The sequence below is a fragment of the Durio zibethinus genome, chromosome 10 (assembly GCF_047325235.1).
Source record: "Durio zibethinus cultivar Kanyao isolate XHJ-2024 chromosome 10, ASM4732523v1, whole genome shotgun sequence".
NCBI classification, from domain to species: domain Eukaryota; kingdom Viridiplantae; phylum Streptophyta; class Magnoliopsida; order Malvales; family Malvaceae; genus Durio; species Durio zibethinus.
Window position 1 is genome coordinate 3,812,812 of NC_143171.1, and position 13,439 is coordinate 3,826,250.

Here is a 13,439-nt window from a genome sequence, read left to right on the forward strand (position 1 = left end):
AAAGGAACTTTTACTTTAATCTTGCAAAAGTGGTAATGATTTATGTTTGGCCAGGTTATAAATGCCATTTCATACCCCTTTTTTTAACTAAAGATGAAGATTGTAGCTTCCGTTTACTCAGCCCAGTCTTGAGAACAACGGCTGATTGGCAGAGACAATTGGGTTATGGGCCAGAAATGTTCCAACAATCGCAACGACTAACCCATGGTCCATTGCTGAAGTGCATTTTTTTTTTCCCAATTCGGATCATTTGCGTTTTGTAAACTCTGACAGCATATGTTTTCCGGCCAGTACACTGACCGAAAGTCAGTAGTTCGGAACCTGGACTCACCCCAGACACTTGTTGCCTTGCCTGCTTCGACTTACAATAAGGAGCAATTCCCAAGGGACAAGGGTAAAAACATATTCCACCAAGGTGAAGAGAAAGGGGGGGTGGGGTGCACGGCCGAGGTAGCCTGTAATAGCAAGAGAGGCCAGTATCGGCAGGGCATTATTGCAGCAAATCATCCAGGCAGACAGGCTCACTAGAAGCAAGGATTTTAACAAATTAATTCCTTTCAACTGAGCTGGACTCCCATTCATTTGATAGAGCCAAATTACCAATGAGTAACATCGGAAAATACTTTCGAGGGAAGACAGATTTCGGGAGAGGCTCAAGCCTCAAATATTCCACTGTGCAGGATAAAGGAGAGTTGGGTTTGGTTTAGCTTTTGATAGATATAGAATTAAAAATGAAATAGGTGTTTCCTAATTTACAAACCATTTATCTATTTATTACATGAATTTTAACCATGCCCCCCATTTGCCACATTGGCTCACATCTAGGAACCCATGGCAAAGGGTTTTGGTAAAACAAGACAGAGCTTTACTCCTTATTCCTAGAAACTTCAGTTATCAGTAGAATGTGTAACCATAGTGTATCTCACCTAGTCATTTCCTGACAAAGGAAACCCCCTTCTGAATGCTAGCTGCTAGTTCTTTCTTTGCCTTCTCCAAGCCAATCCTATTGATCATCATTAGGATTTTTATGTTAAATTTGAATTAAATGTGAGACAAAGGAATTATTTGATTTAAATTCATAAGGTCTCTAACAAAAAAAATTACAAACCTCTCAAACTCATTTAGTGGGCCAAGAGGGTATACTTCCTCAACTCCGAACCGACCAAGTTTTACCTTGGATGCAAAGAAGGGTAATTCTGTCACCTAGAAAAAGGAAAAGGAAAATTATTACCAGTAGTTACTATAAACCTAAAATAAGAAAATAAAAAAAAAGAGAGGGGCAGGAAGAAATAGGGAGAGCTATTAATGCAAATGAGGAGTTGGATAACATACATGAGAGGCCACGAATGCACATTCAACAACGCTAGCATCTCCTCTTAAGCCTCGGAGACATGCATCAGCAAATTTAACCGCAGCATATGCCTGCACTTTCCATTATGTTTCTTAGTATACATTCAGAACCACGTAAATTCATGTCTAACATAAGGAACAAACAAAATATGTGATTCGTTATTGTGTGTGTGTGTGTGTGTGTGTGAGAGAGAGAGAGAGAGAGAGAGAGAGAGAGAGAAGACTGAATATATATATATATGACTAACCATTGATAATGTTGCAGATCCAGTACCAGCCTTTGCCTGCAAGAATTTACACAGAACAATCACTCACCAGACTTTCAGCATGCATACATCACAATGGCAACAGAATGCCAGAACAAATAAAATCAGTTTTCGGAACCCAACAATTGATTCTACATGCGAACATAAACAATTTAACTGGATAACTTCAGCAATACAAAACCAAGAGACCGAGTAGCACAGTCGGCTTGGTTATTTCTTAAACTTAATCAACATGCGGTCCATGAATCTTGGTGTAGTATCAGAGTATCTTAGTAGAAATGCTGTACAAGTGCAAAATGTGGTGCGCTCAACATTTTGTCTTATCCATGGTATCTGTTAACGTAGTGAAGAATATTGTGACTACTGATAATAAGTTCTGATGCCATAAAGAAAATTAAAAATGCAAAGCTCTCTCCATTCAACATCGTTGTTAAATCCAGGCCATGGATTAGATGATGTGGCTAGGTTTTTTTTGTATGACACTGAAATTTTTAAAGCCAGCTGCATTATGTCAAACAGAGCTGAATCCCCAGATTCATCTTTTTACCAGATAATTTCAAAATAATTCTTCATGAATAACAGGATCTTGTCTTAATTAAAAATCCTACACAGTTGCCGTTTTAGACCTTTTCATTTCCGCTTGATCTATGTTGTTAAAAAAGAAGGGTCTCTTCTACCCCATGGCATCTCTTTTTTCTCAACCCCAGGCTGCAACTAGTACTGTTTCTATAGATCAAGCAATTTATAGAATTCTATAACTTGTCTAATACAATCATACTTATTAAGAAAGGGAAATGCACATGGTCCAAGAAAAATGGCCTAAAGGTTACAATGCTCTGCAGTCAACCCTCCTATATCTTGAAATGCTAATTATAAGATGTGTTATATATTTTAAGAACACTTTTTGTGTTAGGAAAATCGAGCATACATAGATTTGATTACTTTTAGTTCACCATGGGGTTTCATGCCATCCAAGTTCTCAGTCTAGATATCAAAAGAAAATATGCTTTACCTCAACGACCTCTGTACCACCATTCTGGATGCGATCTGTCAGATAATCTATTTCTTTTTGGGTGAAAGAGCATGGAGGTGTAACCTGCATAAGGGGAACAATGATAATTAGATAGAATGTCATATCCAAACAATTAGTGAGCAAGTAATCGTTTGAAAACAAGCTCTAACCTGAGATAGAAGAGGTAATATAGTAACCCCTGCATGTCCCCCGACAACTGGAACATCAACCTCCCGTGGATCAAGACCCAACACTTCGGCCTATAAGGAAACCAAAATAATGGGGGCAATAATTATGAGTGAATATAAGACCCAAACATTGATAACAGTTAAGTTGCAAAGATGTATCTTCATCAAAAATAAAACATATATTCCATTACAGTTCTATACCATACAAAAATGATGATAAAGAAACCTATCCAACATTGTCTAACAATTTCCAGCATCAGCTAATCAACATTGAAGATTTGTGATTACCACAAAAGTTATGGTTCAAACTACATCAAGCAAAATGATGAAGAAAGAAACATATCCAACATTGTCTAAACAAAAACCAAAGTTCGCTAATCAAGTAATCAACAATAAAGAAGAATAAATCAATGGCAAGATTAGTAGTTACCACAAAAGTATTTGCTCTGACAACATCAAGCATTGTGACTCCCAGAAGTCGCTTTGGATCAAAGGTGCCAGCTTTCTTGAAAACTTCTGCGGCGATCGGCACAGTGGAATTAACAGGATTACTAATCAAATTGACAATAGCTTTGGGACAGCACTTTGATATTCCTTCACAAAGAGTCTTAACAATTCCAGCATTGATGTTGAAAAGATCATCCCTTGTCATTCCAGGTTTCCTAGGAACACCAGCCGGAATAATTACAAGGTCCATTCCTGTTAGAGCCTCCTCCAATTGCTGTTGCCCCAGAAATCCACGTACCTAAGGATCGACAACATTATTTTAGAATTCTTAACAAGAACATCCAATAAAGCTTGAAACCTTCAATTAGAATTTTATATAGAATGTACAACTCTTTCTCCAGCATTCTCAAACTTAATATATGTCAAAAGAAGATTTAATAAAAAAAATTAGGTTCTATTCAGTAAATCGAAATGCAAAATCAAGTATAAAACTTGGGGGAAAAAGTTGTCCACTTCACTTCCTATTGATTTCAAGGTTTAACTTTTATGCTTTGATATTTTAACTGCAACTTGATCATAATTCTCTCCCAATTCCTAACCAAAACATCAAATTCAGTCAAACAAAAACCCTAAAATACTTTCAGTCTAGCAATTACACCACCAATAAAAACAACTTTTATGGAATTCAAAAGCCAAAAAAAAAAAGGATATTCTTATGTAGGGGAAGCATTAAAATTAACATACCACAGCTCCAGTGTCCATGTGGCTGATATCAGCAGTAACACCAGGGGTATTAACCACATCATAAAGATGAAGAACAGAAACCAAAGGGTTCATCTTCATCAACATTGCTAATGGCTGCCCTATTCCTCCTGCAGCTCCCAAAATTGCCACCTTAAACCCAGCTGACCCACCTTTGGCTCGGCAGTTGGCTCGGCCCAAACCTGAACTACCCTCCATCTGGAAATTATTGGGAGGGTTGAGATGGCCTGAGATTGTTGCAATACGTTTGTTGACTTGAGAATTATTAGGCTGCATGTCTTTGTTTTTCCTTGGTTTGATCAAAAGTTCCCTGTCTTAGAAGGTGTGTAGTTGAAAGGGAGATGGGATTTGGAGATTTGTTGTGAATTTATAGAGAAACAATGGTATGGGAAAGCTTGAGGCTGGTGGTGAAGATGGTAACGTGAAGAGATTTGTTTGTTTTTGTTGCAGAATTCCGAAGCGTGGAAACTGATCTAATCCTCAACTGGACTTTCCAGAAAATTAATAGTTGTGGGTTTCGATCCCACGCATTACTTGGAAAACTCTGATAAAACTGCTGCCTCCGCCCCAATCTCTCTACTGTTCCAAATTCCAATGTTGCCATTGTAATTTTTTTTTTGTCGGAGGATTTTTTTTTTCTAAATAAAATTACTAGTAGTTTTACATCCTGTCATAAACAAAAAAAAATATATCTTAATTTTCTTTTTTTTTTCTTTTTTTGATATTAAATACCCCTAACAGAGACAATAAAACCATTTGATTCGATTTGATTTTGACAAAAATTAATTAATAAATAACATTATAACTTTTCAAAAAACGAATTGAATAAATTTAAAAATAAAAATCGAATTGATTTATTATTTTTCAAATTTAAAAATTTTAATTTTTAAACAATTTTCAATTTGTAAAATTTGAAAATTTTTAGCTTATGAATAAAAAAAACACATTTTTATGAGTTGGATTTCGATTTTTTTCAATTTTTTCTTAGCTCTATTTACTTTACTCTTATATATATATATATATATGTTTGTATTTTTCCTATATTTATCTTTTTGAATAATGCAACACTGAAAATTGTAGTTACTTTAATTTTTTCATAATTGAATAATAATAAAAATACTTATTCTTTTATTTAAAAACTAGAATTCAAATACTTTTAAAATGAAATTAATATAATTTTGTTACGATTAAGAAAACCTCACACACACTCATTGATCAAATGGATTCCTAAAAGTGATGTCAAGTTTCAACCATCTAACACGTTGCAATTATTTAAATCAATCACGTGAATCACATTTTATAATTCTGAATTTTGATAAAAAAAAAAAAAAAAAGGTGATAATTTAGTCAGAAGAATTTGTCTCTTCTTGAGCATCCATGGTTGGAGAGTAGCTCTAATTAAGCCCACTCTTTCAAGGGAACAAACAGAGGCCCATAACTTCTAGTCAATCTAGCCCATGACCATGAGTTTCTCCGATTTATTGAGCTGACCCACATTTTTCCTTGACCCAATGAGCTTAGCTCATTCAGGTAACCACATTTCTCAATAGCTTTGGATTCCAAACCTTTTTGAAACCCAACATATCATTTATAATTATTACATTAAAATTAATTAGAATCTTAAACGTATTGAATTTTATCTTTTATTAGTAATTATATGAATTGATTAATTTAATTTTTTGATACTTTTATGTACATAAAGTTGCAATATTGTTGGGCAGCTAGCAATTGATTCCTCAAGTCTAAGCACAGTAAATTTCAATTTTCAGCTAATTATTTCAACTATACTTAGCACCATAAACACATTTTTGGGTCGGCATTTCTGATCCCAAACGTAATAATTACAGGAGAAAAAAAGGGCTTCTAGAAAAGGTTATGTCGTTTTCTGGCTGCAATATCATGAATTTGGAGAAGGTTTTTGATGATGGCTTCCTTTGAGTGAAGAGAATCATTGACGTCTAAGGCACAGCACCAGAATGAATATCCCTCATCATTATCAAAGAGGGTGACTAACTGGTTGTCTTAATGTTGGGACATTTTTACTATATACAAATATTAAGTAACAAATATAATAATTAATATCAGATTTAGATTAATTAGAATTTCTTTTCCTTTATCTAATGTTTTTTTTATAAAAAAGTCATACTATGATTGCATCAACCAACTTAAATAAATTTTGAATTATTTTTTAATACAATCTTAGTCATATTAATATGCATAAAACAAAATATTGATGTGTGTTAATCCTTTATTGTAACAATGTTTTAAACAAAATTTTTTTTATATTTATTTTTTGGGATGAAGCATAAAGGCAAGAACATCATAATGAAACTGAGAAACTTAATTGTCATTTTACTTGGAATCCAAGGAAATAGAATATAATAATACTATATAAAGTATAAAGTTATAAATTGATTTGGGCATTGTTGCATCATCCCATCCCAAATCCTTTTCCCATCCTTTTCAACCCTTTGCTGGCTAATTCTTCTTTAGTAAATTAATGTTGGAAATGGGAAATTAATTTGGTTTTTATTTTAATGGTTTTTGGTTTTCTTTTCCCTTATCAACTAGCTAAAAAGGTAGTTCATATTGCTTTCAAGACATAGTTATAATTTCAAGTTTATTCCCTAACTTAATTGCTATTTACTAGGAAAAAAAGGATAATTTATAAACATGATAATTTTAAACTCAAGATGGTAATATAACACGAAAATGATATAAATAAAAAATATAAAAATAATATAATTTAAAATTTTAACAAAAAATATAAATAAATTTAATAAAATTAAAAATATATTTTATATTTTTATGTCAAAACGAATTATAATACTTAATTTTCGAATAAAATATGATATATATATATAAATTTTTAATATTTTATATAAAATAAATATACGAATTATCAAATCTAATAAATTGACGTAAAAATAAAGACTTGAAACCTTTGAATCCATTTATTTTTGTCAAAGTTGAAATCATGAGGCATAAATGACCAAAATGCGAACTATCATGGAAGTTGGATTAAGTCACCATTACAAATCATAAATCCTTGTTACTATTATTATCTTTCTATGTTGTGTTTTTTGTAAGACTACTATTAATTTTGGGTCGTTGCCTTACTAAGACATAAAAAAGGACAACATAATTTTATGGTTTTCCAAGTCAATCCATTTAGAAATCGATTGGAAAGAAATGAAAAACATATATACCATCCTAGAGTTGATGAAAAATCAAACAAAACTTAACCTAAATATATTTGTATATACCTTTCAGTTCAAAGATAAAATTAATTTTAATAAAATTAAAAATAATAATTATTATTATTATAATTATAATTAAAATAAAAAAATTTATATTAAATAAATCTCATTAAAATTTATATTTAAATTCAATCATTAGTAAAATGAGCTCAACTGTACCAAATTAAAGACGACTTGGAATCCAAACTCCCACTTTGTGCATCAGTATGGTGTGACCCCATAAAATAATTAGCAAATTGAATGAGACAATGAAAGAGAGTTTCTTGTGTCTAACCAGAAAAATGGACCAAAGGGTAAGTTGAAAGGACTCTTTCACCGGCCACCTAAAGCCAACAATCCCAAAAACAATTGCTTTGGCTCCCCAAGAAACAAAAGTTTATTACCCTGCATGCATAAAATGGCTTCTTCTCCTTCGGAGCAGCTGGGTCCCTCTTTATATCTGTCTTCTCTCAAACCTGTTTTTCTCTTTGAGGGAGAACTGCAAGGAAGGGATTTTCTTTTGGTGGGGTTGGGGGAGGGGGGTTGGAAGGAAAAAAAATCAGAAAATGGCTCAAGAGGACAAGCAACTCTCAGCTTTCTCAACCACTCATTTCTCTATTTGGGGATTGATGAGACCAAATTACCCTTGCCTGGCAGCGTTGCCCTTCCCTTCATCCCCATGTAATTCCAAAGGTCATAATTGGGAAAACTGGGATTAAGCTTGAAGAGTGCAAATGTAAACTCTTTTCTCTCTCTTTCTTTGTCTATCCCATTACAACAATAACATTCCTTCATAGAATACGAAAAGAAGGCAGACAGGATGGAGCCAGGCAATTCAAGTAGTTATGGTTTTCTGTGCTTTGTTTTAGATCATTCTCATCATACTATATACTCCTTTTGGTTAAATTTTTGTTAAGTACTACTTTCCAAGAAAAAGGAAGAGCAACAACAGGTCTTCTGGAGCACATATTTATACAATTATATATGAAGAAATCATCTGCTTATCTATGTATCTGATCTGCATGAAAATCTGGCTTTTTTCATGTTATTATGAAGATAATGATGATGGTGATGTTGCATTTCCTTCCCCTTTTTTCAATAGCTTGTATTTATTTTCATGCATATAAATATCGCAGATCCTTTTTTATATCTTTGCTATTTGCTTTTCTTTTCCTTTCCTGGTTATATTAATTGAGAAAGTTATATATTTTGACCTCCAGATGATTATTAAGATCAATTGTTCTAATTTTCAGGATTGCCCATTTTCTTGCTGTAGCTTTTAATATGTCAAAGACAATATATATATATATATACATATCCATCTGACTATATATCCGACTTTGTGACTTTTACTGAGAATTGCATTCTTCAGTTTGCAGGATTTTGATTTTTAATCTGGCAAAATTAATCTGATCGATCTTTAGGATCATTAAAGTCTGGGGTCTGAGTACTGTTACACTGATTTTTTTTTTCATTTTTTAAAGAAAAAATTGAGATTAGTTTGCGTGTACTTCTGTCATATGACATGCAGGAAAATTAGTATTTGTATTTCATATTTCTTCTCTCCCAATTATCCATCCCCTTCCCAGCCAGTAGGCAAGTTTTCTTGAGCTAGAGTGCTGTTTTGGTTGACTTTGAAGCTTTTTTGGTATCATATCCAAGCTTGTAAATTTGGGTTTTTGGATATATATTTTTGAGATCTAAAAGCTCAATTATTTCTTGGGTGAATTAAGTTGCTATGTATTATCTGCTTGTTTCCTCACCATATTTTCAATGGCCTTTGCTTTTGGGATGTTGTTTGTCTCATATACCTTGCACTCAGCCTGAAATGCCTACCATATTGGAAAAAGGGAAAGAAAAGAAGAAAAAAGTAACTCAATTAAGATAGCACATCTTTTTGATGAATGTCACAAATTGCATGAAAAATTATTAAACTTTTATTCAATTTCTAAATAAATCATTGAACTTTAATTTGAACTACAAGATCACTAAAATTTGTTAAGTGTATCAATTTCATTCAAAATAAAAGTTAGATAAAATTTAAATATTGAATTCGACTAAATAATATCTAGATTTTTTATATAACCAAAAATCCTATCATACCTTACAGAAAATCAAAATAAAAAAATTTAAGTAAACCCAAAATTGACAGTCATTTAATGAATATTTATTTTTCTAAAATATTACTGCTTTTATTTAAATTAAAGATCATAAATATTTAAATAAAAAGGTAAAATCCTTACAATTTAGTTAAAGCATTATTTATTAAATGTTACTATTTTTATTTGTATTAAATAGCATAAATATTTAAATATTTATTATAGATTACAGCTTTTATTTATATTAAAGAGTATAAATATTAAATAAATAATGCTTTAATTAAATTGTAAGGACTTCATCTTTTATTTTAATATTATGTTCTTTAATTTAAATAAAAATAGTATCATAAAGAAAAACAAATATAAAGGTGTGTCAGCTCTGAATTTACTTTTTTTTTTTTCTTTTTGATAATTTATGGGATATGAGAGGATTTTTGGTTACATAGAAAAATATAAATGTTGTTTTGTTGAGTTCAATATTTAGATCTTATCTAACTTTTATTTAGATGAAATTTATTTAAGTAACCAAATTTGATGCACTAAATAAATTTTAGTGGCCCTGTAATAACAAATTAAAATTCAATAATCCATTTAAAATTTGAGTGAAAATTTAATAACATTTCGTGAAATTATATGAGTTTAATAGTTGATATAATAAATAATATGATTGACGACGTAATAATCGTGTAATTTTTTTATCAAAATTTAAATGAAATCTATTAGGAAGATCAATTTTAGTATACTTAATAAATTTTATTAACTTGGTTGAGATAAATTAAAATCCAATAACTCAAAAGAAATTTAGATATAAATTCAGTCACTAATGATGAAATTTATTCAATTTTTTTTTTAAATGCTATAGGTATACGGGACAATGTCGTTTTTCTTACGGTACAAATGATTCAAACAAGAACACATTCAAAAATAAAAATTTGTGCTTTTCTTGGACGTAGCCTGTTTTCATGGACATGTTTTATGTCTCTTTTGGTACTATGGAACTTGGTTTGCTGTGCAAATAAAGATAAAACAAGACAAATTTTATAGGCAAGTAAACTTTGAAGTACTTAACTAATAATTTAATTCCCAAACCCACATCATTATGCCTATATAATTATAACTTTGCCGCTTCCGAGGCTAATCACCAACAACTTGATTGTAAATTTTCATGTGGGATTTTTCGGCTATAAATAAATGTATACTTATATATATATATATATATATATATATATATATATATATATACACGCGCGTATATATTTCGTTTGAGACTTTCGGTATTTGATAATTATTTTAATTTTGATTAATTTAAAATTGAGTTGAATCAGATCTTAAATAAATTTTTTTAAATTTATTTTTTTTATTTACAAGATTTGAAATTGAAATCTTACTTAAAAGAAATTGAATTCCTTGATAATGTATACTTATATATTCTATTTGAAAATGGGAGATTTGAATTTTGTTCTTTAAACCGTGGATCATGCATCTCGTTTAACAAATTAATGCTTATATAATATATATAGTTAATCAGTAACATATTAATATTAGTATATTAGTTAATATAATATATGTTACCATACAACACTCCTGTCGAATGACCAAGTCAAGACATGCGGCAATATGCACGAACGATGAAGCCAAGGCATAAATTGAAGGACTGAGACCTGGCTATTTTCATCACTTACTAAAGCTATTCATATTATCAAAGCAATAGTTGAAGCATTGTCTCCTAAGTGGAAACGTGGAAGGTGCACTATATATAGATTTGTTCAAAGATAAAGAGTTATTTGTTCAGATCGAGTTTGGATTATTATTTAATTAATATAAATAATTTAATTTTAATTTTAAAATTATTTAATATTTTAATATTTTAATTTTACAAAAATTTTCAAACCTCTCAAACGTTGAGTGAAAATTTTAAAAGATCAATTAATCTTGATTTAGTTCGATTCAATGCATGAACACCTCTAATATATTGTCTAAAAATCAAATGAAATCTTGAAAATAGTTTTGAATTCTCGATAAAAATATTATTAATTTTATTAATATATAGAATGGTGCAAACCACATATCCGTCTACAATACGTTCCTTCAAGGTTAGCATAGCCCAATTACCCATCAAAATAGAAAGTTAGGCTAATATTTTTCATCCATAAACATATTAGACTTTGCAGTTAACTGGTTCAAGACTTTGTTTTTTGCTTGATAGCTAGGAAATTTATAAAAAGGCAAAAATAGACAAACTTTTAATCTTTTATAACTACTTTATAATTTTGTAATTTAACTATTGGATTAAACACTTTTCCATACTTATCCTTTACTATTTTTCTTACCATGCAAAAGTTATCAAGACCATGATATGCGGGGATATTAATCTTCTACTTAACATGATAAACTAGGCAGTTATTGAGGTATACAGCACCCACTACTAGGGCATAGCGCCAATTCGATTAAAATTTAATTTGGAATGTCACATCCAGGGAACTGATCGAAGGTTTTCCTTTTCTAGAGTGCAGCAAGAAAAAAAGGCAAACGGTGCTTCTGAAATGAAATGATGTAATGCAGAATACACACATATAACCTTATATAGTAAATTATTATTATTCATTTAGGGTTTAGTTTCTACGGCCAATTATATGAGGTTTGACGTTTCATATGTAATTAATATTATCTCCTAGCAATAGACTAATCAAATAAAATCGAATGCTGGTCACTTCAGGTTTGATTTTTGAATGGAATTTTGTTTTGTTGTTTGACTTTAAGCTGTGGATATACAAATAGAATGGACCTCAAAGAACAAAAAAATACAAATAGAATGGAGAAAGAGTCTTTGTCTTGATGGTAATGTATTATTACTGTTTTAGGAGTGGAAGTTCTGCAGAATCCCATTCATTTTTTATTATCCAAAATTCGCCCTCTAATTAAAAATAAAACCTGATGAATTTGCAACAATGGTAGAGTTGGGTTTTGTCATGTGATCCAGCTGGACCACTACCTTCCCGAAAGTAGTCAATAGGGGCTGCTGCTCCTGACTATCAAAGGCTAAAAAATGCATCAAACATACCACACCAGGCACTAGAATCTTTTACAATCCTGACTGGGGAAGTCCAAGTCCTTAGATTTTTTGTGTTTTAAATGTTCAAGTCCTAGTATTAGTTGACACCCCAAGTGTGTTTTGACTGACTGAATTTGATAATTATGAGATAAGCAATCCAATTATTAAAGCTTGTGATATTATTGGATTGTCGGTTATGGAATCACTTGTCATTGGACATAATCTGATCAACTTAATTAATATGGATTAAGGCTGTTAATCACATGATGGTTAGCCTTTGTTTCTTTTTCCTTTTGGAGTAGGTAATTGAGAATCAGATGTGTTAGCTCAACCATCCAAGTTTTGTCCCTTTGGAATTTTATGTGAAAGGGAAATTGCTTGCTCAAGAGGAATGTGACTGTTAAAGGCCACGAAACTATTAGTGCATTTGATACCAAAAACAAAAGTATTCCATTATTGACTTATTTTAAGTTGCCAAAGTCTCTTTAATGATTAAATCCGTAGAACATGATACAGAAATTTTAATTTAGATTAAGGGTCTTTTTGGATAAATAGTAAGATTGATTTCAATGAAATTAAAAATAATAATAAAAATTATTATCACTGTAATTTTTAAAAAATTATTATAATTATGATTGAAAAAAAATTTATATTAAATAGATTATACTGAAATTAACATTTAAATTTAATTGATAATATAATAAATTAAATTACATCGCATTAAAATTGTAGTGAAATCAAACTCTCAATAAATCATTGAGATTTTTTTATTTAAAGTTATCAAAATTTAAAATTTATAACTAAAATTTAAAAACTAACATTTTACGGACGAATAATTAAAAACTTATTAAAATGAAAAACAAAAGAATTCAAGTCATGATGAACTTTAGTAATTAGTTCAGTAATAAATAGTTAAGTTATCCTCTTCTTCTTTCTAGGCATCCCTAATTCGGTATTCAACACAGGGCCTCGGGAAGCATAATTTTTCAACAGATTATCGTCCAAACAACGGAGTCTTCACGGC

General features: G+C 30.8%; 1 protein-coding gene across 1 annotated transcript; it reads right to left on the reverse strand.

Moving 5' to 3' along the window:
* Positions 1-697: 697 nt before the first annotated feature.
* LOC111293205 (malate dehydrogenase, glyoxysomal-like) lies at positions 698-4,550 on the reverse strand. Its single transcript, XM_022885984.2, has 8 exons — positions 4,008-4,550; positions 3,247-3,561; positions 2,799-2,888; positions 2,629-2,712; positions 1,599-1,634; positions 1,333-1,422; positions 1,109-1,203; positions 698-1,003 (listed from the first exon to the last, which is right to left on the reverse strand). The coding sequence occupies exons 1-8, from the start codon at positions 4,299-4,301 to the stop codon at positions 931-933; spliced, it is 1,077 nt and encodes a 358-aa protein (XP_022741719.2). The 5' UTR covers positions 4,302-4,550; the 3' UTR covers positions 698-930.
* Between the last annotated feature and the right edge of the window lie 8,889 nt (positions 4,551-13,439).

Coding starts and splice junctions, on each gene's coding strand:
- LOC111293205 (XM_022885984.2), bottom strand. CDS start 4,301: ATGCAGCCTAATAATTCTCAAGTCAACAAACGTATTGCAACAATCTCA. Junction 2,713..2,798: donor TATTACCTCTTCTATCTCAG/GTTAGAGCTTGT, acceptor CCCCTTATGCAG/GTTACACCTCCATGCTCTTT. Junction 1,004..1,108: donor CCACTAAATGAGTTTGAGAG/GTTTGTAATTTT, acceptor GATGATCAATAG/GATTGGCTTGGAGAAGGCAA.